Raw genomic sequence first — 23773 nt, forward strand, 5'->3', positions numbered from 1 at the left:
GTGACTTCAGAGAAAAAGAATAGTTGTTGCCCAGAGCAAAGCTTTGAGTGCTACAGGTCAGAGGGTATGCAGAAATCTGGTTTTCCAGACCAACACACAACCCCTTCCAGCACAGCCACTGCCAAGGGAGGGTTTCTCCCTTCCCCTTGTCCCTGTGCTCTGACATGACATGACAGACCTGTCACCCAGGGGGACGTGAGTTGTGACATCCAGGAGGTTTTCTGGGAGGCTGAGTTAACAGGGATTGAAAAGCAGGACTTGATTTGTCAAAGCTTTCACGGTTCCTCCAAACCCATCAAACATGAGACTAAAATCGATGTCAGGAGCTGTTCTGTCCTGGGAAAGAGTGAGAGGTGGCACAGGCAGCACAGACAAGGCACTGCCATCAGCTGGCAGTGGGCACAGCAGCCACCCCTGGGCAGGCTGCCCTGCCACCCCAGCTCAGAGCTGCGACAGAAGCTGCAGCTCGGCCCCTTCCCTCAGGTGTAGGCTCAGACTCTGCTCTTACAGTCCTGTCTCAGGGACAATATGGCTCACTGCTGATTTTCTGATACCGATTTGGGGAGAAAAGACTCTCTGTCCAATAAGGTCATAGAGAGGTACGTTTATTCCAGGCCTGGGTGCAGGGGGGATGGCTCCTCCAAAAACATGGTCAAGTTAACATCTTGTTCCTATGCAAGTAAGTTATACGTGTCCATTATTCCTTCATGCATAAACATTGTTTTCTTAGAAAAGGCAGGGTTATTATAATGAGTTGTGAGAACTGATTTCCATCTTCTCCGCCCATGCACCTCCTTCTTGTGCCTGTGCCTTTCCTCCTGGCAATTAGGGGCGAGGGGCTCTGGTGGTCTGTGGGGATGAAGTTTGGAGTCTTCCTCATGTGTCCTTTTTATCTTTGGCTCAAAACTGCCCCAAACTGGATCTGTTGGCAACTATAATCAGTCTAATTGGTGAATTTCTCTAATTATCCTGCTCTTTTGACCTATCTTCTGATTTATCTATCTATATGGTGTCCAGGCTATTTTAGTTAGTACAAGAAATCTTTAAGGCTCCTTAGTTTAGAAGCTTCAAGGACAGGTCCTACCCATCTGTACCTTATGATTTTTCCCATATGCTAAACTACTTTATACAAAGTGATTTTTATAATAAATACTAAGCAAATTCTATGATATATCAATCAATCAATAAGGATAAGTCCCTCCAATCAATGCTGCTCCTCTGAGCTTGTCACGATGAGAGAAATGGTGAAAGAAATGTCTCTGCTTCCCACACTGGGCTTTAAAAATAGCCAAGGTGCAGAGAGGAGACGTGGAATGGCACAAACTCCCAGTTCAGAACAAAGCTGGCACTGGCCAAGTGCTGCCTCTAAGAGCATTCAGAATGAAGAGTGTCAAACTTATTTTTAACTTTATTCCTCCTCTCTCACTCTTTATCTGTGCATAAATATCCACACTTGCATGCATATATATTTATACACGTGTCCATATGTATGTGCATAGAAAAATGTGGTTTTCCATAGAAAAAAAGCCTGACAAGAGTGACAAACTGTAATGAATTAGTTATTCTGGCTTTGTCATTGTCTGTCTTCATCAAAGCAAAAAAAAAAAAGGTAAAATGAAATCCTGTCTTTTAAAATGAAACAAAATTTCCTTCCTGCAAAAGCACTTCATGGGAAGGTGCTGTCTGCCCATCTTGTTGCTAGTTCTTTACAAACCATTTTGGAGCAAACTGACCAGTTTCAGACAAATTTAGAGAACTCCAAAAGATCTATTTCTGTAACTTTCACAGCAATCAATGTCTGCACCAAGACAGGCCCAACAAGAAATGTGGAACTGTGAATTAATTGCAGCAATTATTGCCAAAATTGCAGCCAAATCAGTAGGAAATACAGGACACTGAAAAGAAGTTATACCAGTCCTGCTACATATACTACAAATCATTTTGTCTTAAAATAAAGTATTTTTATAAAAATGTTGAGATATCATCTGTTAAGAAGTGAAAGGCTGAGATTAGCTAGATATGGCTTTGGATAAAAACTTCATAAAAGTTTTATCTATTTCTTTCCCATATTCAGACAGTGACATCACTTGATATGGGAGAAAACATAGATTTTAGAACTTTCTACAAAGGAAAACCAGAACTTAACAAAGTTCAAATTAAAGGCCTGTATTTATGAAGAGACAGTACAAATTTCCAGAGGGAAATTAAATGGAACAAATTTTATTAAGAAGCACCTTATTTTTTAGAACTGAGAGGAAACTGAGAACAGAAAAAAACAAAACAAAACCCAACAAAACCCCCAAAACAAAACACAACCCCCATCAAAATAGTGATTCTGACATCAGTTTTAAGTCTTAAAAAAGACATGACATGAAGCTGATTCCTCACTTCTAAATGAATTCAGAATAGTTAAATCCTGTGTTCAAAAGGATGCCAATAAATGGTCACACAGAGACCTTCACTGAAAAACCCACAGCAGAATCTGTGATGACTTCAGAGCATGTAAAAATAACCTACTCCTAAACATGTTTCTCCCAAATCTAATGGTTTCTATCAAACTATTCAGGTATACAACACTACTCAGGATACAGTATTTTCTACTCTTTCAACAGACCCTACCTAGACTAGACTCTTTCTCAGGAAATTGTGCATCTCTGCTCAGGAACTGCCTGCAGCCACCACGGGGTACACACAGTTTCCACTGTGCCCAACAGACAAGAGTTATCAGCAGATTTTATCTAAGTGTACTTATGCAACTTTAATAATTCTACTACAAATACATATTTCAAAAAAGGGATATTAAAAGGGGCACAGGATGGATTATTGAATTTCAGATCATGCCAGCAATCCAGGTAGGGTTCTTCATTATATCTGTTATATTATTAGTGATAAATTAAAAAGTCTACCTTCAGTCTCAACACTGAAAATTTCAAATGGCTGCCAGATGAACAGCAAAGAGGCACCAATATTTATCTTTTCTCTGGTGAGCTCATGCACAGCTGTATGAGCTGCAGGAGGTTGCAAACTGCATTTCAAGGCCTGAGCTCCCTTGTCCCAGCCTCACCATCAGGGTTCAGATATACAATATACAGGCAGGTAGCACAAACCCCCAGAGCTTTACCAGGGCAGAAATCTGTCCCTCCAAAATCCAGGCTGTGGGGTTTTATCTTTCAGTACTCTGCCTCTTTTCAGCCTTCAGTTCTTGTGTACCACCTGCTCTGCCTTCACTACCTTGCACCATTTGTTCTGCTGCAAGGGAAGTTTTATTTGTGCAAGAAAAGGTTTCCAAATTGGTAAGACCCCTCTTGTTCGTGGCCAGCCCAACACAATTGTTTGAACAGTTTACTGAATTTTAACTCTCGCTCTTACATGTTCCACTTCACACAATCATGTCTTGGTTTAGGAGCCAGACTCATTTGCATTGATGCAGCATTTGTAGATTTATTTTAAAATGCTTTTTCACCTGAGGCAACCAGATGAAGATTTCACCAATTTATGTATTATCAAGGGCCTTTTCATGCCACTAAGAAGGAAGCAATGCATTGCTAGAAAGAACAAAAAAATGATTAGTTGGGAATTAGTCCCAGTGATACCAAAACTATTAAATCTGAGACTTTAGGTTGTTGTCCAGTGAATCCCTGAATATTGTGTCTGCTTTTATATCTGTGCAGAGTGGACACAGAGTGAAATGAATGGAGACTCCTCCAGACTTACAGCTCTGCTCGGGTTTTAAGGTCACACTCTCCTAATGAGTAATTGTTCATCCTGGCACTCGCTGCCACTGAAACAGTTGATAGCAACTCTAATATCTAGTCAGCAGTGATAGAGATGTATGTCCCTAACCCCCAACAACCTAAAAGAGAGGGAGAGGAACATCTCATGCATCTTTCAATTTGCTCTTACATTTTTAAGCTGGCAAATGCGCTCTCAGAGGAAAGTCACCTTCATACACACACAGTTACTGCCACAGATATACCCACGGCAAATGCCCATTTGCAAAATCAGACTAATTTTTCTTAGTATTTTTTTAATTTGTGGTATGTCAGATGGGATTGCTGCAAAGTAAAAAAGATGGTTTTATGATGACTTTTCCAATCAGCATCATTGTTTTTATTCCAAGCTAGCAATTAACTCGTGCCTAATTTGTCACACTTAATTTAAAATGAGGCAAGCAGTGATGTTTAGAGCCACAGCATTTGTGTTTGGCTGAGGCAGTGGTCACTCACAGCCTCAATTTATCACTTTTAATTTAAACTCCCACGCCAATGATTTTCCTTCTTCAAGCCCTGACTGGCATTTATGGATTTCAAAATCAAAGGGAAAATAAACTACAGCAAAGAATTCAGCCACTCAGATCAATGCAAACCTGCTTTACAACTGAGTGTGCTCCAGCTCAATCCCAGATGCCTGACAGAAAGAATTTAATGTTTCAAACACTTCTCTTGCCACTTAAACACTCAGAATAACTTTTTCCTGCAGTAGGAAGGCCCTTCCTGCTGGACAGAAGGGGACTGTGGATGTTGTGTTGTCAGGGAACATTGCAAAGCAATAAAGGTGGAGGGCACTGGCTTGAAGGAATATGCCCAAAGCTCTGGCCCTGCACTGCTGGAGGGTTGCTGGGGTGTATCTTCTCTGTTAAGGCAATTGATACAATGATATTTCACTGTTAGATAAAACTGATACGATGATTTTTCACTGTTAGAAGTCAATAGCACAGGCTTAAGACAAATTAGTAAACAAAACATACTTCAAATAAATTTACTGTGAAAATAAATGTCAGTTATGTTTCTAAACCTCTCTGAAGGTGAATAATCTGGATTATTTGGTCCAGCACATCACAATTAGCAGTTAATTTGAACTGGAAGTCTTTTATGTCCTTTTAAAAAGTTAAATAGATAAGTACATACTTTTGATATATTATTACATGCTGACATATGCACTAAAATAAATGTTGTAAGATAAAGACTGAGTAGAGACATGCACATGTGTCTGTGTGGAGTGGTGTCATAAAAACACTCACCCACCCACGCCAGAAAAACAGAGAGGAAAGGAGAGAAACAGAAGTCCACATTTTATTCCATACTGTCCTATATTACACAATAAGAAACAAAGCACCAATCCTGTTCTATGGAAACTAGAAAACAATTTAAAAATGTTCAAAAATAGTTCATTTGGATATTTGGGTGGAATGTTTTGTTTTGTTTTGTTTAATTTTCTAACCAGCCTTTCCTCGACCACAGTTTTCCATCTAGACAGATGCTGCTACAATTATTTTAAGTCACTAATAATCTTTTGGAGAATCAATATTTTTGGGTTTTGAGGTCATTAGTGTAACCCAAACACTGAGGCTGTTGCCACATTTTAGCTGTGAAACAGCCAAATATGATTTGAGGGCAATTCTCTGTCTCTCCCTGAATTTACGGGATTATCCACCCCTTCCCCAATTCATCCATCAGCCAAAAGGAGGATGCTGCACTGTTTTATGAAATCTCCCACACAGAAAATAAGCTTCAAGAAAATAAAAACACATAGCAAAGCAGCACTAATCAAAGGATTGATCATACACATTTTTCCTGGTCGAAAAAAAATTATGAATTTCCCAAACAAATCCACTAAATGACTGGGGTACCGTTGAGATTTTCTTTCTTGGGTTATTTTTTTTTGTGTATAAAGGATGATTTCACTACCAGTGCTATTGTTGCCTCCTGCTGCATAATTGCAGTTTTTACCAGGATTATCATATATTGCTCTAACCCAGAATAATGGAATATTTCAGGCTTTAAAGTCCAAACAGTATACTGCAATAACCTTTACCCTTGTTAAATCTTTAATTATTGCAAAGGTACCTAAACACACTCAATAGATAAGAAGGAATTTCTAAGTAGAAAAAAAAACCAAACAACAAACCACCTTAAACTAATAAGTTGATTTTTTTTAAAGCTTTAGGAAAAACTGGTTAAAAACATTGGCCATTTAGAAATAGGGTTAAGAGTACAAAGCTCCCAGTTTCAGGTGTTTCACCCCCTGTCAAGAGATCAGAAGTGCCCCTGGAGCTCCCTGTGCTGAAATAAATGACTTCCACAATCACTCCACCCTTCTATCAGTGTTCAAGGCAAGAAGTGACATCCTTTTGGAGTAAGTTTTACACTTCCAGGAAGTTTTCTTGACTGAGAAAGCTTATGTATAAATCTGGTGAATATGAGAACATTACAAAATTATCAAAATGTTTCAATATAATGATATTTTCTTACAGCAAACAGAAAGATGTTGGCATGTTAACCTGTATTTAGTATTAGACTAGCAAGTCATTATTATTTTCATAATATCATTATTATTCATACATATATTGAAATATTTTTATAATATATGTATATACACATATAGAAAAAACTATATAGTACATAATTGCATTTTTTATCCTTTAAATATCTTTAATTAATTGAGGAATTTCAGATTGATATTTTAATTAATTTTAAACCTCCATCAACTGAGACTGAATAATAGTGACTTGCTTATAAAACTGACACACTCAAATTATTTCTGAAGATGTTGGTCTTATTCTCCCCAAAACTGCACGAGAAAGCAACATTTTTTAATGTCTGACAACATAACCATCATCTAGATGGAAAAAAGTTATTCAGATGCTGCTTGAAAGAGTTCAGACTGTTTGTGAGAATATAAAGTTATTTATATTCTGGATAGTAATTTTATTCAGAATGCCACTATATATCTATATCTATATCTATATCTGTATATATATCTGTATCTATATCTATATCTTTATCTGTATCTATATCTATCTACATCTATATCTATATATTTATCTATATCTGTATCAGTTAAAGTATTATTCCCTTTAGAATAAATCCTATCCATGAATATATGGCAATGAGACACAAAAAATTCACCTCCTGTCTAATTAGTAAATGATACTTCCAGCTTGACAGAAAAAAGTAGGAGTTGAGGGAAAAGACAAACTCATAATTTCTCTGTTTTGATAGACCATAGCCCTTCATCCTTGAACTGCAGACTGGATTTCCTAAATCCCATTATTCCACTTACCCTACCCTGTAAAATTTTTTTTCAATCCTCATTGATCTTGATTACAGGATAAAACCAAGCATTGCTGGATAATTTTAGGAGAACAATCTAATTTCAGAGAAAAATGGAACCTGGAGTTTAATATTATGTATATATGAACCAGCCACTGGAATCAGACAATTTGTTTTCCAGACAAATTGGAGTTAATATAATGTAATGATAATTTATTTCCAAACTGTAAAATACAGTATTGGAAACTGGATGAACAACTTGTCAGTAGTTTACAGGGCCATACATCAGCTGTTTGCTGGGCATAACCAGCTAGAATTTAAAAGCCACTTAGATAATACTTATTAATCTCCAAACACTTCACTGCAATTATAGATCAAGCACGTGATTTAGAAGCTGTTGCATGTATTATTTAAAATAACCTGGAAAATAAACTTTTTAAAATATAACTTTATATTCAGACAGACTAAGCAAAATCAAATTCTTGCAAATGTAAATGAATTCAAAGAAGAATGGGATTTAATTAACATTACAGCAATTTGTAGGTTTGCCATTAACTTCAGCAGAGAAGTTGTGACTTGTTATCCAAGTGCTGTGGATTGGGGCAAAAAACCCAGGCAAGAATAAAGGAGACCACGGGAAATGTTCAGGAAATGTGTTTAAAAATTTATCTTTTTTTTATATTAAAAATCACTTTATTCACAGGACGATTCCAAACTATTTCCCAACTGTGAGCTTAAGGCAAATGGGTGTGGGAGAGTCCCAGAAGTGGAAGGAGAAGTTGTTGAACGTAATGAAGAAACCACTTTTAATTAGCAAATGAATCAGAGCAACCTACTACCAACATAATTGCTTTAAAGACCCCACAGCAAACGTATCAGAACTGTTTGTAATTCCTCATGTCCTTCATTTTGAACACACTCCCTCAAAGATTTGCTTGAATGTCATGACATCGAATCCCATGATTTGTTTCAGGCTGACTAGTCATGATGAATGTTCTTCTTTACTGCCCTTGACCAAAATCACTCCTTTTTCATGAATGCAACACAAGCCTTCATCTCCCCTGTCATATCATGGGAACACCAGAGCTGCATTTGGTTTGTTGTTGATGATGGTTTTCTTTTTTTTTTTAATGAAATAGTTTTCAAAATGTTTAGGCAAACTTTGAAAACAGGTGGTCTTTAATACAACTCAAGATTTTCCCAAGCTCATGGAGTAACATTCATGGCAGAAGTTTCTAATTCACCAGGTTATATCTGAAACATCTTGTGCTCTACCCTGACTAGAATATTCAACAGTGATTCTTCTCACTATATATTACTCATTGTAAGAAGTCCCAGATAACTGAGATGTGCTTAATTATCCTAATTCTCTTGGCAGAGTGATAGTGAGACAGCACCAATAAGGTTACTTGGCATTCCAGTTTAAAATCACCAAAGTCAACAAATACACACCTCATTTTTAGGGGGCTTAATCAAATGCTACTTCACAGCTACTGACCACGAAAGGAACAAACAAAATAAAGGCATGTGCTGTATGCCTACCAATTTCTCTGTAATGATTATTTCCTGAGTTTCTCTCTAAATTGAAATGGACTATTATTATTAAAAATATGAAATTGTCGCAGCACTTGGATATTGTAATTTAGTGGCTACAACTTAAATCAGAAACTCGCTGAAAACTCCTGGGACAGACAAATTGCCAATTGCTCTAATTAATAGTGTGCTCTACAATGAAAGACACTATTATGAAAACTGAGAGACCACACTGGGAAGAAAATTGTGGGAAAAATACAGTATTGATTGACCTCTTTCCCCTCCTCCTTCCAACTAGAATTTAGTTTTGTTCTCCCCATCTTGTGTAACTTAGAGAGACATATTTTAAATGCTATGGATTGGCTCACTCACTCATGGCTAATACTGGTGTGTGAGAGATGAAGGGAGATGGAACCAGGTTGATATTTGCTGTATTAAAGAAATGGTTGACCCACAATATTTTCCAGCACAAAGAAAAGAATATATTTGCTAAAAAAAAATTGCAACATTAAAAAAAGATAAAATAAAAATCAAGATTGATTTAAAATTAACTTTCACCTATGATTACTCTGTAGTAATCAGGCATATGTTAAAGAACCATCAGCAAGGAATCCTTCCAGGCATTCCTCACTTCCCACAGCTCTAAGAGAGTGATAAAAGGTGGCTCTTTCCAGAGACCATCTGCACTGGAGTACAAATATGTCTGCACTAGGAACAGCCCATAACTTATTTGGGAAAAGGAATTAGATGAAAGGCAACCCCCTTCAAATACTGGCAAGATTTTACCATCAGATGAGGAAACATCACCTCGGGTGTATCTGCCAATGGCTCACGTAAAATAAGATTTATTAGACAGAGGAATCCTGACAGATTTGCAGTTTGAGTCTGCCTGAAAATCTCAGCTGCCAACACTGGACAGACAGGAAAATGAGACAGGGCTTTAAGGCAGTGACAGGGTGTGTGCCCACGGAGTGCAGTCTCTTGTGTCTCAGATTTTTTGAGTGGTACCAGGTCTTTGATGTCACAGAGATCAGTCCCCCTCAGACTGCAGAACTGAGGAAAGAGAAGAGCTTTCCAGCATGCAATGGCAGAAGGAACATTTCCACAGAGCAGAACCTTCCACCAAGGCAGGAAAGGCACATGGAAGGAGCCCAAGGAGAGAACAATGACCGTGAAGAGTCTGATGGCTGGGCTGTGATTTCAGGGCAGGTCACTGCTGTGGGACCTGCAGGTCAAAGGGAAGCTGGGCCTGCACTGAAAATGCAGATGGACAAGGAGGAAACCAGTCAGAGAGATCCCACAGCTCTGGAGTCCTGCTCCTCGGGGACACAGCTGAACTGGTGGCCTGAAGTGGAGCAGGCACTGTCTGTCTGTACAAACACACACTTGGGATGTGTCTCAGGATCTCCTCCCCCTGTTCAGAGTGTAATGATAAACCCCCCTCTGTTCCCAAGGAGTAGAACATCTGAGTGACTGCATAAATGGACTGCTATTTGGAAAGAGGAACTACTGTTTTAAGTTCTGTTTTGCTTAATTATTCATTATTTACTGCTTCAATTATGCATGAAAAAACTCAAGTACTTGTGAATTTTCTTTAGGCAAGGCAGACTCTGTGGCATGCTCAGAAAGTTCCACAGTGAGCTCTCCCTTCCATTAGTCATAAGAGAAACATAAATTACAATTCAGCATATAATTCTCTGCTTCTTCACACAATGATTTAAATTCGATTGAGTACAATTACTTTGTACTCAGCATATTTACTGCTGCATAAAACTTTCTCTCTTCCATAAAGAAAAGGCATCCAGGCGTTTTTCTGAACAATAGTATTGTGAGACATTTTTGGTGAAAACATGTTTTATCTTTCAGTTGTTTACAAATTACTTCAGCGGTGATTTGGGAAAGTGCTTTAAGATGTAAACAGAGTGTAAACAGACAGAGTGTAAACAGACTATTCTGAGTTGGAAGGACCCACAAGGATCATCGAGTCCAACTCTCAAGTCAATGGCCCACGCAGGGGATTGAACCCAAAGCCTTGGCATTATTACAGCCAAGTTTTAACCAACTGAGCCAATCTCAGGGTTGTGCTGATGTTCTTCCTTGAAAGGAACTTTGCTTAAGTTCTTTTCTGAGTAGAATCTCCTGCAGACCTTCCCAACAGCTTGGTGACCCTAAGTGACCGTTTTGCACAATTCTCTTGACTCTTTTTCACTGCTATCAAACTCATACTGGCTAATGGGTTCGCAGTTCTTTATGGTGCCTGACATTGTGACCACAGAAATTTCGCTTCCTTACAAAGCCAAGGGGAAGAAAACAAAAACAAGGCTATCCAATTTGAGTACTTGTATAAAATGAAAGAAAAAGGTCATGAATATTGCCAAGTTCGTTTTACATGACTTAATCATATTAATAATAGTAATTTTTTCAGTATTTTATCAGGTCTGGTAATGCAGGGAGGCCTGAGGTGCAGCTTGCAAAGCTTTTCTAAAGTGTTTAGTTTCCTTTAGTCTGCTTTTTGTCACTGTTAGATCTGAGCAGTGCACTTAATCTTGCTGATACTTGTGACTGCATGAGGAGGCAGTTAAGATTTTAATATTCGTTGTGGTAGAACTCTGTGCATAAAGAGGAGCTTTAATCACTTTGGAGTTAGTGCACTTCTGTCAGCATTTACTCTCCCTCTCTGATGCTCTGAGTGCTCCATTCACTAATGTGGCAGAACACAATTCCTCACTTTCCAGGGCTGTCCCCAGCACTCCTCACTGAGTTACTTCATTCAGCAAAGTGCTAACAACAACATTGTTCTCCGAAAAGAGAGAAAACCCCCTGAAGAACGAGCTAAGACTTTTGTGTGCTTAAAGAAGAAACTGCTAATTTCATATAAACCATCGAAAAGAAAAGGCCACTAGAGGGAAGTAAATCCAATATGGTCCAAGAAAATAAAATGCTGGTCTTCAGCCACTGGAAATGATTGTAGCTAACACAGTGCTCTGGATTTACAGAGCTGAAGACATTGTTCTGTGTTCTTAACAAAGATATGAGAGTTGAAGGAAACAATTTATATGTTTATAAAGAGGTCTAGCACTTCATGCAATGCCAGAAACATTAAAAGTGTATATATGAAAAGGTAGTATGAACATGGGATAAATATGTTGTATAGGAGTAATGAATTATCCATCTAGAGCTTTCATATTAGACACACATCAAAAGCAAACTTGTTTTAAACCAATTACTTTTAGTAATACAGTCCTCGTACAAATTATTATCCTTTTGATTTGTTGTCATGTCATATGTTTAACCTTGGACCTCTGTTGTCTATGAATAGTGCACAAACCTGCAATAAGTACTGTCCATTTCAGCATAATTAAGATAAGGAAAGATTGCACCAGTGCAGTGTCCTGAAGCTTTAATTCCACAGCTCACCTTCCTGATCTCAGATGCCACACCTTTCTCCACATCACTTATTTATGGCTAAAAGTAACTCACAAAAACTGGTTATTATTCTCTCATTAATTTTCCTCAACAAAAACTCCATTAACTGTCTTCTATATCTCATATAACATTATAATTTTTTCTTGTACTTCTAAATATATCATTACCATGCTTATCATTTTATACAACTCAACAGTCTGTAATCTACAAAAATGCTTTTACCTTTACATTTTATAGATGACTCCATTTCATTTATTACAATGTTTTCTCCTGCTAAACTGTCTTTTTATATCCAAATAAACAGACAATTCTTTAAATCCGGCCTGAAATTCTGTGAAACCCTTCCAAGAGAATTTTTAGTAATATAAGAATTATTATAGGGAATGCAGGCACTCTGCACTCTAGAGTTCATTGCCAATGTGTCACAAATTATCAAAAAATTTCCCCTGTTTTGAGTGAAAATCTATATCCTTAAAGGAGGGACAGCCAAGAGCAAAAGACAGTATTTTTTAGAAGCCTCCTGTTAAACACACATCCCAAGCTGTGCTCACACAACTCTGAGGCAGGTTAACAATAATCAGTAACTCTGGTGACCCCCACCTGTGCATTCTCGGTGACTTCCATTTAACAACACACCCAAAAGTGAGTGCACAAGGGGGCTCTGCCCAGCACCTGGCTTTGTTCCTGCACTGAGAAGGGACGCGGGCTCTGCAGGTCAGCCACAGCTTCAGTGCTCAAGGCAACTCTCACTGCAAGGCATATACATCATTAGGCATCTTAAATAATTAGCCTTTCTGTTACCTCCATCCCATGAACACTGAGTGGGTTTTGTGCTTTTTCTAAGTCATTTTCATGAACATTATTAGTATTACCATCACTGTCATTATCATCATCATGATCACAGCAAGCTGTTAATTTTTTCTATGCCCAAAGGCAAACAAGTCATTACTTACTCATCAACAAAACTACTCGTCCCAGATACACGGGTAAGCAGATTTTTGCTGGGCTGATCAGTGAGAGAACCCAGAGCCTTCCCAGAAGTGGGACACAACAGGATTCTCCTGAACATCAGCACCTTCACTAAATAGAATCGTATTATTGAACGTGTTCTGCTCACAACAGTAGTTCTGCCAGTTCAGTTCCTGTTCTACATTAAACACGTCAGCTACAGTTGCAATGTCACTGCACAGCAGGTGAAAAACATTTCTGGAACAAATGTCAGCAAGGGATAATTCTGAAATAACCTTCTTGTCTACCGTGACACGAGGCAGAAGGGAACACTGCTGTATAGTGTGCATTGTTGGTAACCTGTGATGCTGTTTCCTGGCACAGCAAGCACTTCTAAAGATGGAAGAAGAAAAAGTTGCAGAAATAAACAAAAATAGAGAGCTCTTTTAGTTTCTCGTGTTTCTTGTGAAGATTCACCTTGGACATGAATTCAAACTGAAATAGGGGGAAGACAAAGCTCAAAGCAATAGTGCAAAGTTTACAATTAAAGGAACAAACCCAACCTATTAGGATACCTCACGTGGCTCATATAGATGTTGAAACATCTTAGAGAGGCGTGGAAATACGGACAGTAAAGAGAGTGAGTTCACTTTTCCTTGGAGTTGTGAAATTGCAATGGATAACCTCTGGTGTTTTAATCTTGCAAAACAAAAACTGCAAAAGCACCAGACTGACTCCAGCTGTGATGAACCATCAACAGACAGCGGGTCTCGGATAGTTAAAGCTTGCACTTAAACAGAAAGGGATGGGTTTGTGTCCTGTATAATGGGGTCAAGGGCCAGCTGCCAAAAGCATTTATTGCCCTCATCAGCAGAAGCTGAAACTCCTCATGGAAAGCACTTAAAAACATTTAGCGATCTGCAAAACATCCTAGCTCCGAGAAACAACCTCCCGAATAAGCGCCCAGGCGAGAGGGGCGCGCCAATAGGGCACTTACCATCTTGGTCTGTGGTGACTGTGATGGCCGTGAACTGCTTGGGGGAGAAGCTCAGCTCCGACACGCCGTTGGTGGCTTCGATTTCGAAGGTGTAGTTGACGTGTGCCACGAAGTCGAGCACGGTGACGGAGGAGTTGACGAGCCCCGTGTGGCGCGGCACGAAGCGCAGGCTGCCCCCGCACAGCTCGCACTGCTTGGCGTCCGAGCCGCACTTCTTGCAGATCACACTGTAGGTGAGGTCCTTCCTCCCGCCCGTGTCGCTCGGGGGGCTCCACTCCAGCATCAGAGCCGTGTCGTTGATGTTGAAAACCACGTTCCTTGGGGCAGAAGGTGGCCCTGCAGAGAAGGGAGGAAAAAAGCCAAATGAAAATAAAACGTATGAGTTTCTAGGCAATTACTTGCAGATAAAAGACACAAGAGTTACGTTTTTGTGAGAAACAAAGTCTCAACTTTGTAGGTTTTCAATTAAAGTTTATGACATTATAAATGCAATTTCAGCATGCTGGGTAGGATGGACACAAGCATTGCTGGCCATTGCTCCCCGAACACAGAGTAACTCTGACATTTATTTAGTCTCTACATACATATTCATTCTACCATGCATAAACATTCTAAGTACATTGTTAAGCAGTTTAACATATACCACTATAGCTAAGTTACTTTTACAACCCCAGTGATAACCCCACCAGAAATTCTGTTCCCCTTAGATGGGGGAAAGTTTAATAACTCTTCAAACTTCTTGTTACAATTCGTGTGGTCCTTAACAAAGTTATAGGAGATAAAGTGATTTAACACTACCCTTTTTATCTCTCCATGCGGGTGTAAGTTGAAATTTTTGTTTAATTGGCTGGCCATGTGTTTTTTCTGATGTCACTATAGGAGCCCCAATAACCCATTTGTTTTACTGACACAAATCGCACTCATACTTCTCACAGTTTTGATAACAAAGTAAAAATAAAGAATTATCTAAATACAATCCCTGAAAATTAAGCAGGAATAATAAATTGATGAGATCATAAAAAGCTGAATAATCTAAATAAATTAAATTAATTCAGAAATAATTTAAGGCAACACAAAAATGACTTGGGAATGTCAAAGCTAGACTTGATAACACAGGTTTGTATTAAATATCTCTTGATGCTGTGGTGTAATGGGGTAGAGCTTTAACCACAAAATTTATATCCTCATGTCTAGAAACTTAGGCTTTTCTGATTCTTAAAATCTGTGATACTTTCTCAGATACAAATTGCATAATAAATAAATACCAGCGTTGGCATAAGTACAAGACGTGAAGTTGTTTGTATTATTTCTGCAGTGCCAGATGTTTTTTCCTCTCCTTCACTGCTTATCCCCAGGGATTTCCTTGCTGATGTTCATTTACAGAGCAAGGTGGCAACAGGCCAAGACTATTAGGCACAAGAGACACTTTACAAGTTTTTTATTTTCCCACCTGGCACCTCATCAGCATCAGTATAACAGTGAAGACATCAAGCTTGCAAGTTAAAGGTCTAAAAGGATGACCTCAAAGCAGGAGAAAAAGTAATTTCTTCAGACTGCAGGGAGCAATGCAAAGATGGTTGCAGCAGGCAGAGGGCAAGGAATCTCTCACTGAACAGGCAGGTGGCAAAGCTGCCTGTGGATTGGCAGCTGAACCACAGGGGACCCGTTTCCCATGGATCCCACAACAGTCAGAATGTGTCCAATGAGTCTTAAGCTGTTTGCTGACTTGCTGTGTAGGAGCTCATGAAAATCATCTGGGGCTTTGTATAGATTGATAGAGATTGTACCCCTGTACACAGTGAGGCCACCCCTCAAATCCTGTGTGTAGGTCTGGGCCCCTCACTCCAAGAAAGACATTGAGGGGCTGGAACATGTCCAGAGAAGGGAACGGAGCTGGGGAAGGGTCTGGAGCACAAGAGTTATGGGGAGCAGCTGAGGGAGCTGGGGGTGTTTAACCTGGAGAAAAGGAGGCTCAGGGAAGAATTTATTGCTCTCCACAACTCCCTGAAAGGAGGTTGTGGCCAGGTGAGGGTTGGACTCTACTCCCAGGTAATAAGGGACAGGACAAAAGGAACCAGCCTGAAGCTGCACCAGGGCAGGCTCAGGCTGGACATCAGCAAGAATCTCTTCATGGAAAGGGTGGTGAGGCATTGGAGCAGACTGCCCAGGGAGGTGGTGCAACTGAATTCCCAGGGAGTGTTCAAGAAATGACTGGATGTGGCACTGAGTGCTGTGGATTAGCTGACAAGGTGATGTTTGCTCAAAGGTTGGACTCCATGATCTGGGAGGTCTTTCCAGCCTGAATGAGTCTATAATGCTGTGATTCTCTATCAGCTTCCTCAGTCTGATGGGAGAACTTAACCAGATAATGGTTAATGAAGGGGTGAAGGAAAGGCAGAAATTGTTAAAGGATGTCTGAATAATCATCTCCATTTCTTACTGTATTTTTCTTCTTCCACTTAACATGTGCCAACCAAGCACTTCAAAAACAATTTGTAGATAATTCCAAAATGTGCCAATAAAAATTATGTAGGAAACACAGATTTGGAAAAATGCAAGGCCTTATACTCTAGATTTTGATGTATGTGAAAGGACTGTAGTAAATTCAACTGCCAACCTCTGGGTTTTCTGAGCTGAAAGAGCTGAACAAGCATTACATTCCCAACCCTCAACAAAATCACAATGCACTTGCATTGCTTGGCCAATGCTTGTCAGAGCTTTGAAAACTTTCAGTTTTGGATGATTTATGCAACCTGCCAACAGGACTAAAGCATAAAGTTTTGGTTGAGACACTGGCCAAGCTTTGAGTGAGCTTGTCACTACTGCAGATTCTCTTCAGCAGAATGAAAGACTAAAGAAACATTTTAAATGACATCAGCTAATTCTTCCACAGAGTGTATTTCACTCAACAAACTGAGTGGTTCAATAAAGATGAGAGAGTCAGAGGATTAACATACAATATGCTTTATAAAACTTTGGGACAATGAGATAAACTAAATAAAGAAACCAAAATATTGATCAATGCAATTGTAAATTCCAGATCTACAACCTGAAGCATGAGGACAAGACCTTGTGCCTAAAAGATGGTCAGAAAACTGGTCAGACCTTTGCTTTAGGAAGGAAACCAAAAATATCAAAGCTCCTCCTGACATTTCACACACAAATCAGGATCTCAAATCTCTGAACAAAAATAATTTAGAACATACTACACTTTTTTCTAATCATTCAATTCTTTCTTCCTCCTTAAGATCTGAAATTGCTACAGCACTGATACACTGATTTGATCATCAAACTTTTAGCTGTTTATTTGACAATCAACTCCACAAGTGGTTCTGAAATATGCACCTACAACTGAATGAAATCCATATATTAAAGTTTTTAATTATCAAAGATGACCCTGAACACTATAACAGAAAATATTACTATATCTTACATTTTACTAATAAACCATATAACATCAAAGATCTACACAGTCCTACCATCAGCAAGAATGAATACTGACTTTAATGAAGGAAAGAGCCAATAACAGTTGCAGAGAAAAAGTCATTATTCACCAACATTTTTAATTTTAAGTGATGTTATTTATTTACTTACATGGCATAAATGTGGGTACTAGAGCTGAAATGCTTATAAAGAAAAAAATTTGCATGGTGTGGGAAGGATAATGTGAACTGAAAAAACATGAAGCTTTTCCGTGAACTACAGTTCAGTTGCTTTTTTCTTTCTGGTATTTATTTGTAACTTTTAATAACTGAGGCTATGTCTTCATTATAATTATTTTGGTCTAAATTAAAGGATGGGTTAGCTGCTGGATTTCAAGCACTTGGTAATTAAAATATCTGGAGGTGTTACACTCCATTGCATTTTTTTTTTAGTGGACAAGAAGGTCTAAAATCTTTTGAATTTATGAGTGGTCATTAATTTATGTGTCTGTCCAGAGTTCAATAGCCAGAAAAGTCCCTGACAGTAAACACCTGTGGTTTTTCAGCATCTCAAGGAATATTCAACTGAACTATGTGGCTCATTTGTACTGAAGATTGTTATTTCTGGGACTCATAGGATGAAAGTTTGCAATTTTATGGTGCCAGGGAATATTGAGAGTTTTTCTCTCCTGATCTTTGTGACCTCGTGCTAAATGTAAACCGAAGCCCAGCGCAAATTATTTCAGCTTCAGTTCTTATTATTCATCTTCAGAAGACAGGAATAATTATGTTTCCTCTAAAGCCATGCTGTGAGAATTAAGTAATGACTGGTCTTAACAAACTCCCACTGTTAAAACCATTGAGGAGTTTTAGGAATATGGAGGATGAGCCTTAATCACACTTCCATATGTGCATAACTTAAAGTGGATCAGTAATCCCCTTGAAATAATTGGTAATACTCAAGTACTTAAAACTAAGCATGTGTGTAATTGCTTGAAGGATTGGAGTCAATGTTTTACAACTGGCTTAGATTTAATCTTACATACTACAGATACATAACTTACTGGTATCTTACTTAACTGTGGATATTGTGACAATGGGTCATCAAAGCTCAGTGGGATTGTTTTAATGTTATTTCATCAATTTTGGCATGCCCAAGCAGGAGTTATTGTGAATCTGGGCAACAGGTGAGTTTTGTCTGGCTTTTTGAATTCTAATTTTCTCTCAGATGACATCTGCAGAAGAAGTAATAAAATACACTTAAAAATATTTTTCATTTGTACTGGAGTGTGATGGTTGTTATAGTCATGACTTGGGACTTTATCCTTATATATGATTATTCATTCCCATTTCAGTGAAGAGGAAAACCACCATCAATTATGTGAGAGGTGTCTGCAAGTATATGACTGTCCTCTTGCAAACGCAGAAAAACCCTCAAACACACTCCATACTCAAGGCCTCTCATGCCAATTTGCATGACAATTAAATAGCTTTTTAATTGCTGTTAAATTATGCCAGTTAAACTGCGATTTCATGCAAATATTAAGCTGTAATGACACGCAGTGAATCATTTACTAAGATTTAGAACTTGGAACAAAGAGAGACAATTAATTCTAATCCTCAGATTCAGCTAAATTATGTGTCACTGGGCTTTTATGAATGTGGCCTGATTGCTTTGTTATCATTTATAAATTATACAAAGATTATTTGACACATTGGAAAAACCTGGCAGCAATAACCCTCCTGCAGACATCTGTGTGCAAAGCTCTCAGGGATTTCCTTACACTGGTTTCTAAGGAAAACAAGTATATTGCTGGAAATAAGGCAGCAAAACCCGTGACTTTGGATTTTATGCAAAAGAATGAAACAGTTCAGATGGATGAGCAGTGAAAAAACAGGCAGCTCTTCTGCTTGGAGGGAGCTCAGCCAGAGTGGGAGCAACAGCCTTTGCTTCATTTACAAATTACACTGTAAGGAGTGTTGCTGCTCTCTCTGTGGAGGAGTCTAACATTATTCTATACATGAGAGAGAGAAAAAAATGTTGGTTTCTAAGTGAAAACTGCCCATTATACATTCTTGGACTCCTGGAAATGTGTGTTTATTTGACTCTTAGAATTTGGTGTTATTTGAGTACTGAATTTACAGCAGAAGGGCAAAGATGAACCATCCCCTTAAAATGCTGAGACCCAGCATCTGTCTGTGCCCCTTGTGTTCATTATTGCTGTCTGACATACAGATATACTGTCGTATAGGTAAGAAGTGTCACTTGATGCAGAACTCTATTTTTCCCTTTTCAGAATCACTTATTCCTTTCCTGTGAGAGCAGCAAGAAGAATGGAAGCCACTGACTGCAAACCAATACCCAAGTGTGAGCATAAGGACAGACTGCAAACAAGTGCATAAACATATAAAATATATATATATGTAAAACCAAGAGAAGCAGTAGAGTCAAAGACTTAAAGTGGGTTGCTTGATTTTGCTGCTGAAATACCACACTGACTCTTAAAAACATGACAGAGTTTGTGGTAGAGGTTATTGAACAGCATAAGTTTGTTGGTTTCAAGTTGTTTAAGCACAACAGGAAAAGAGAAGCTTTCAGACTCAGACAACCAATATGAGCCTGCCTGACCTTGAAAAGATGGATCAATTCATCCAATTACTTTATAGTGTGGAATGTTAGACTTTATGTACAGAGTAATCAGACAGAGGATTAGATATGATGCTATTTGTTGCTCACTGTGTATGCAGAGAGATCACTGATAGAGCACCTGCATATGGCAAAGAAACACAATGAGAAGAAAGAGATTGAAAAGAAGTGCCAATCAAATGAAAAGAGCCTGGGAGGAAAATATTAACAATGTATTCTAATGTATTTTTCATTCCTCTTATTGAAAATGGATTTGTATTCTGGTTTTCTGCAAAGTGCACACTCTTCTTTCACAAAATGCAGCTACATGCAGTAAAAATGGGAATAATTTTGGAAAAACATACAGTGTGCACTTTCACAGAATTGATCAAAGTGGGTTTGAAGCTCATCCTGAAAAAATGAGCTAGAAGGGATGCTAGAAGGGAAACTCTTGATTTCATAGTCTCTTGAATCAAAGTGGGCTTTTTTCCCCCCATAATGCTGCATATGCAACTTTCCCAGAACTGAGGAAAAGTTTTGGAGTAAGGAATACTGCCTAACCCTCTACAGGAATGAAAAGAGAGAGAGAGACTCTTTGGCATATTGCTTTGCAGGACTTGGGGAAGGCATCAATACAGGCAGTCACAAGGTCTGAATATGAAGAAACTTGTCAGTGGAATCCACTATTCATTCTGGGTTTAATTTAAGAATCATTCTCATTTTTAAAAGAAAAAATTCTATTTCTTATGTCACGTCTCAGATGTCAGGATATAAATTTAAAAGGAACATGAAAAATACAGATCTGCCCCAAAAGTGGTTATGTAGAAAGGGCATTTTCTTACTGTACAGCATTTTCTCTCTATTTATCTATTAAGTCAAATTTCCTTATTTTTTTCCCCAACTTTTCAACTTTTATTACAGCAAAGTGTGGCAGTTTGGAAGGCACACTCCAAACTCCACTTGTATCTGTATCTTTGTTTATTTAATTTAAATGAGCTACATCTGCACAGATCCACCAAAGGCAGCGAGGTTGTATTTGTGACAGAAACATAATTTTAATAATTGAGAGCATAATTTGCAAGCAGTGGGGCTAAAGGTACCACTCAGGGATTAATTTGGCCTGTAGACCCTTCATTACTGATGATGTTCAAGAAGGTAAGAACCCAAAGCACACAGGTTGCCTGTCAGGGAGGTTCAGTGGCACTTGCAGAGCTGCCAGTTAGTGACAGAACCATCACTGCAGGTGTAAGGCAAACACATCTGCTGTGACAGTGCCTGCAGTGCTGGTACCTGGAGTCTGGGCTCAATGGGACACAATGCCTGGTGGCACTGAAGCAGGAGCAAGGCACAAAGGAGAAGGTGGTTCACTCTCTCCTTTATTTGAGGTGAGATGGGGCACTGATTCCCCTGTGTGATTGGTTTCTTCCTCGCCTCCACACTCTCAGATGTTTTTCTGCCACCTGGAGAGGTCTGGCAAGTCTTCCCATGGAGTTTTCAGCCACAGCAGCTCCCTACACTCATTTTAGTTGAGAAAGCACCAGGGTGTTGGAGCAGCTGCTCCCTGAAGCCACAGGGCTCTCCTAACCTATCAATACCAGTGGGTATCAGGGCCTAAAACTGTCCTCTGAAAGATAATTATGGAAACATAATGCCATGGAGGAGTAATTGTTTTCAAAGAACTGTCTTTCAGAGATGAAAAATCAATGACTTATAAATAATATGGAGCTGCATCTGCATAATGTATGAGTGAAACTGTCTTTCTGAGCATGGAACTGCCAAGAATGCCTGGGATGTGTTAGTTCTGTCAGTAACTTTTTAATGGGCTGTGCTTGGGGCGCTGATTGGAGTGGAATTATTTGTAATCACCATTTTCCTGTGGGAACTCCAGAAAACACTGTTTATTTCCTCACATATTTCATGCACAGATTTATCCCTGGACTCTTAGGCAGCTGGAGGGTGGAATTACCTTTTCCAAGCTGAAAACCTTAGGGTTGGACTAGAAAAATTTTTGCTTAGTGCCTTCAACCTGAAAAATGGCAGTTTTAGTGCCCATCACCCCCATTAGTGGCTGGACAATGCCTTGATCTGTATAATAACCTCAGGATTACAGAATGCTTTTGTAAATCAGCTCCAAATTACCTGCTGTATTCCCAATTTGCCCATTGGGAAAGATCAGCCTGAGCAGAGGAAGGGGTTCAGTTCTGTCAGCTCAGTTGTTATTTCATGGTGCCACCTTACCCAGTGCAAAACACCAAAATTATGGCTGTGCACTGATGGTGATTGCAACAGCACTTTGGGTTTGTGGTTTTATCTCTTAAACTCTTTTATGTCTGTTAAAATGCTTCATGCATTTAACATGTTCATTTTTTTAGTGCACAAAATGCACTGAGATCAAATCCCCCACCAAAAGAGCTAACAAAGTGTTATACAGAAAACTGAGTACTTTATATATATCAGAGGATATATTTTATATATATTAGAGGATTTTGCAGCCTTTAAACACCTTTGCTAAATAGGCAATTTTAATTTTGATTGCCTATTATGTGTAAATATATTATTTCACCCACAGATTGTTAAATGCTGCTGTTTGTTCCCAGTTTTGAGATTAAACAGATACAGTTGTGTTACAATCAATAAGTGAATGCCAGTGAGCCATGAATCATGAATGGGAATCTATCAGAAATATTTTATTAAGTAAAAAGAAAACTTGTGTTTTATGTTCCTAGACATAAGCACATTGATCAAAGCAACAAACATCTCAGAATTTCTGGCCCTAGATTGCAGGGCATCACTTTTATCTTAATGACAATTTAGGTTAAGCATGTATTTAGGTTAATCACCTGTTTTAAAATTTATCAAAAAATCTAATGAATTTTCATTATCGCAGTTGCATAAGGGTAAAAGAAGGTGATATGCAAGGGTTTTTAATTATAGCTCCTTATGATTAGATAAATATTTCCCTCCTTTTTAAAAACTTATTTTCTTGTCTTTTTTAGAGCTTTTAGTTTTAATTCAATCGTGTTGGGGTTATATTTGTCTTGTGCTTTTCATTTAAATCTGAGGAGACAGCAGAGCGTGCCATAGCAGTGTTTTCCTTTGCATGACTCCAATTTTTTGTAAGTTTTTGTACTGCCACATTTTCAAGTATTTAAGATACATATTGGTAGTTAAAACACCATGCTGTTATCTATATGACAGTGATCACCCTCCTTGTGTTATGTCTCAGAATTATAAACTAAAAAGATCATCAAACTAAGAAATATGGGTATTTTTAAAATTATCCAGACTAAGCAAAAATATGCTGCTTGAATTTTGAATTAAAAAAATTTCCTTTTTGGTTCACTTGAGTGGAATTCTTCACCAAATGTACCAAGCTGTCATCTTAGAAGATGCAAAATCAAACCAAGGAGGCAAGAGGAGAGCTGCAGGCACTGGCACTGCTCAGACTTACGGGTACATGCCATGGTTGGTGGGTCCTTCTCAGCCCTGAAGTAACCTTTCTCACACTGGCACACAGAGGTGGCTTCTGTGTGAGTCAGACTGTGGGGAGGACACTTGGAGCACTTCACATTTCCAGCAAAGGCTTTGTAGAATCCAGGCCTGCAAGCTGCAAAAGGAGAAAAGAGGTTTCATTAGCAGAAGCAAGTTTGGGTTGTAAGGAAAATGTGTTCCATGCAGTTACAGTGCTCCTTCCTTCTTGTCAATCTAGATAAATATGATGATTTGTTCACAGTTTTTCTTTTGGTACATGGACTTAAAAGAATATAAT

The 23773-nt window shown here is 38.6% G+C and overlaps 1 protein-coding gene across 4 annotated transcripts in view; it reads right to left on the minus strand.

Annotated features, from left to right (window-relative positions):
- The window catches only part of EPHA6 (EPH receptor A6), a 410680-nt gene that overhangs the window by 175997 nt on the left and 210910 nt on the right, over window positions 1-23773 (minus strand). For 3 of the 4 annotated variants that reach the window (XR_011698562.1, XM_071564170.1, XM_071564161.1), the window contains exons 4-5: window positions 23456-23611; window positions 13957-14292 (exon numbers count right to left, since the gene is read on the minus strand). Coding sequence is in view for 3 of the 4 variants with exons in the window: in XM_071564170.1 (XP_071420271.1) it covers window positions 13957-14292; window positions 23456-23611 (492 nt within the window). In the remaining variant the exon portion in view is untranslated. Of the gene's footprint in view, window positions 1-13956; window positions 14293-23455; window positions 23612-23773 lie in introns of those variants that run through there. The other variant, XM_071564178.1, reaches the window with a different exon arrangement.

This window comes from Pithys albifrons, chromosome 1, assembly GCF_047495875.1.
Source record: "Pithys albifrons albifrons isolate INPA30051 chromosome 1, PitAlb_v1, whole genome shotgun sequence".
Lineage (NCBI taxonomy): Eukaryota > Metazoa > Chordata > Aves > Passeriformes > Thamnophilidae > Pithys > Pithys albifrons.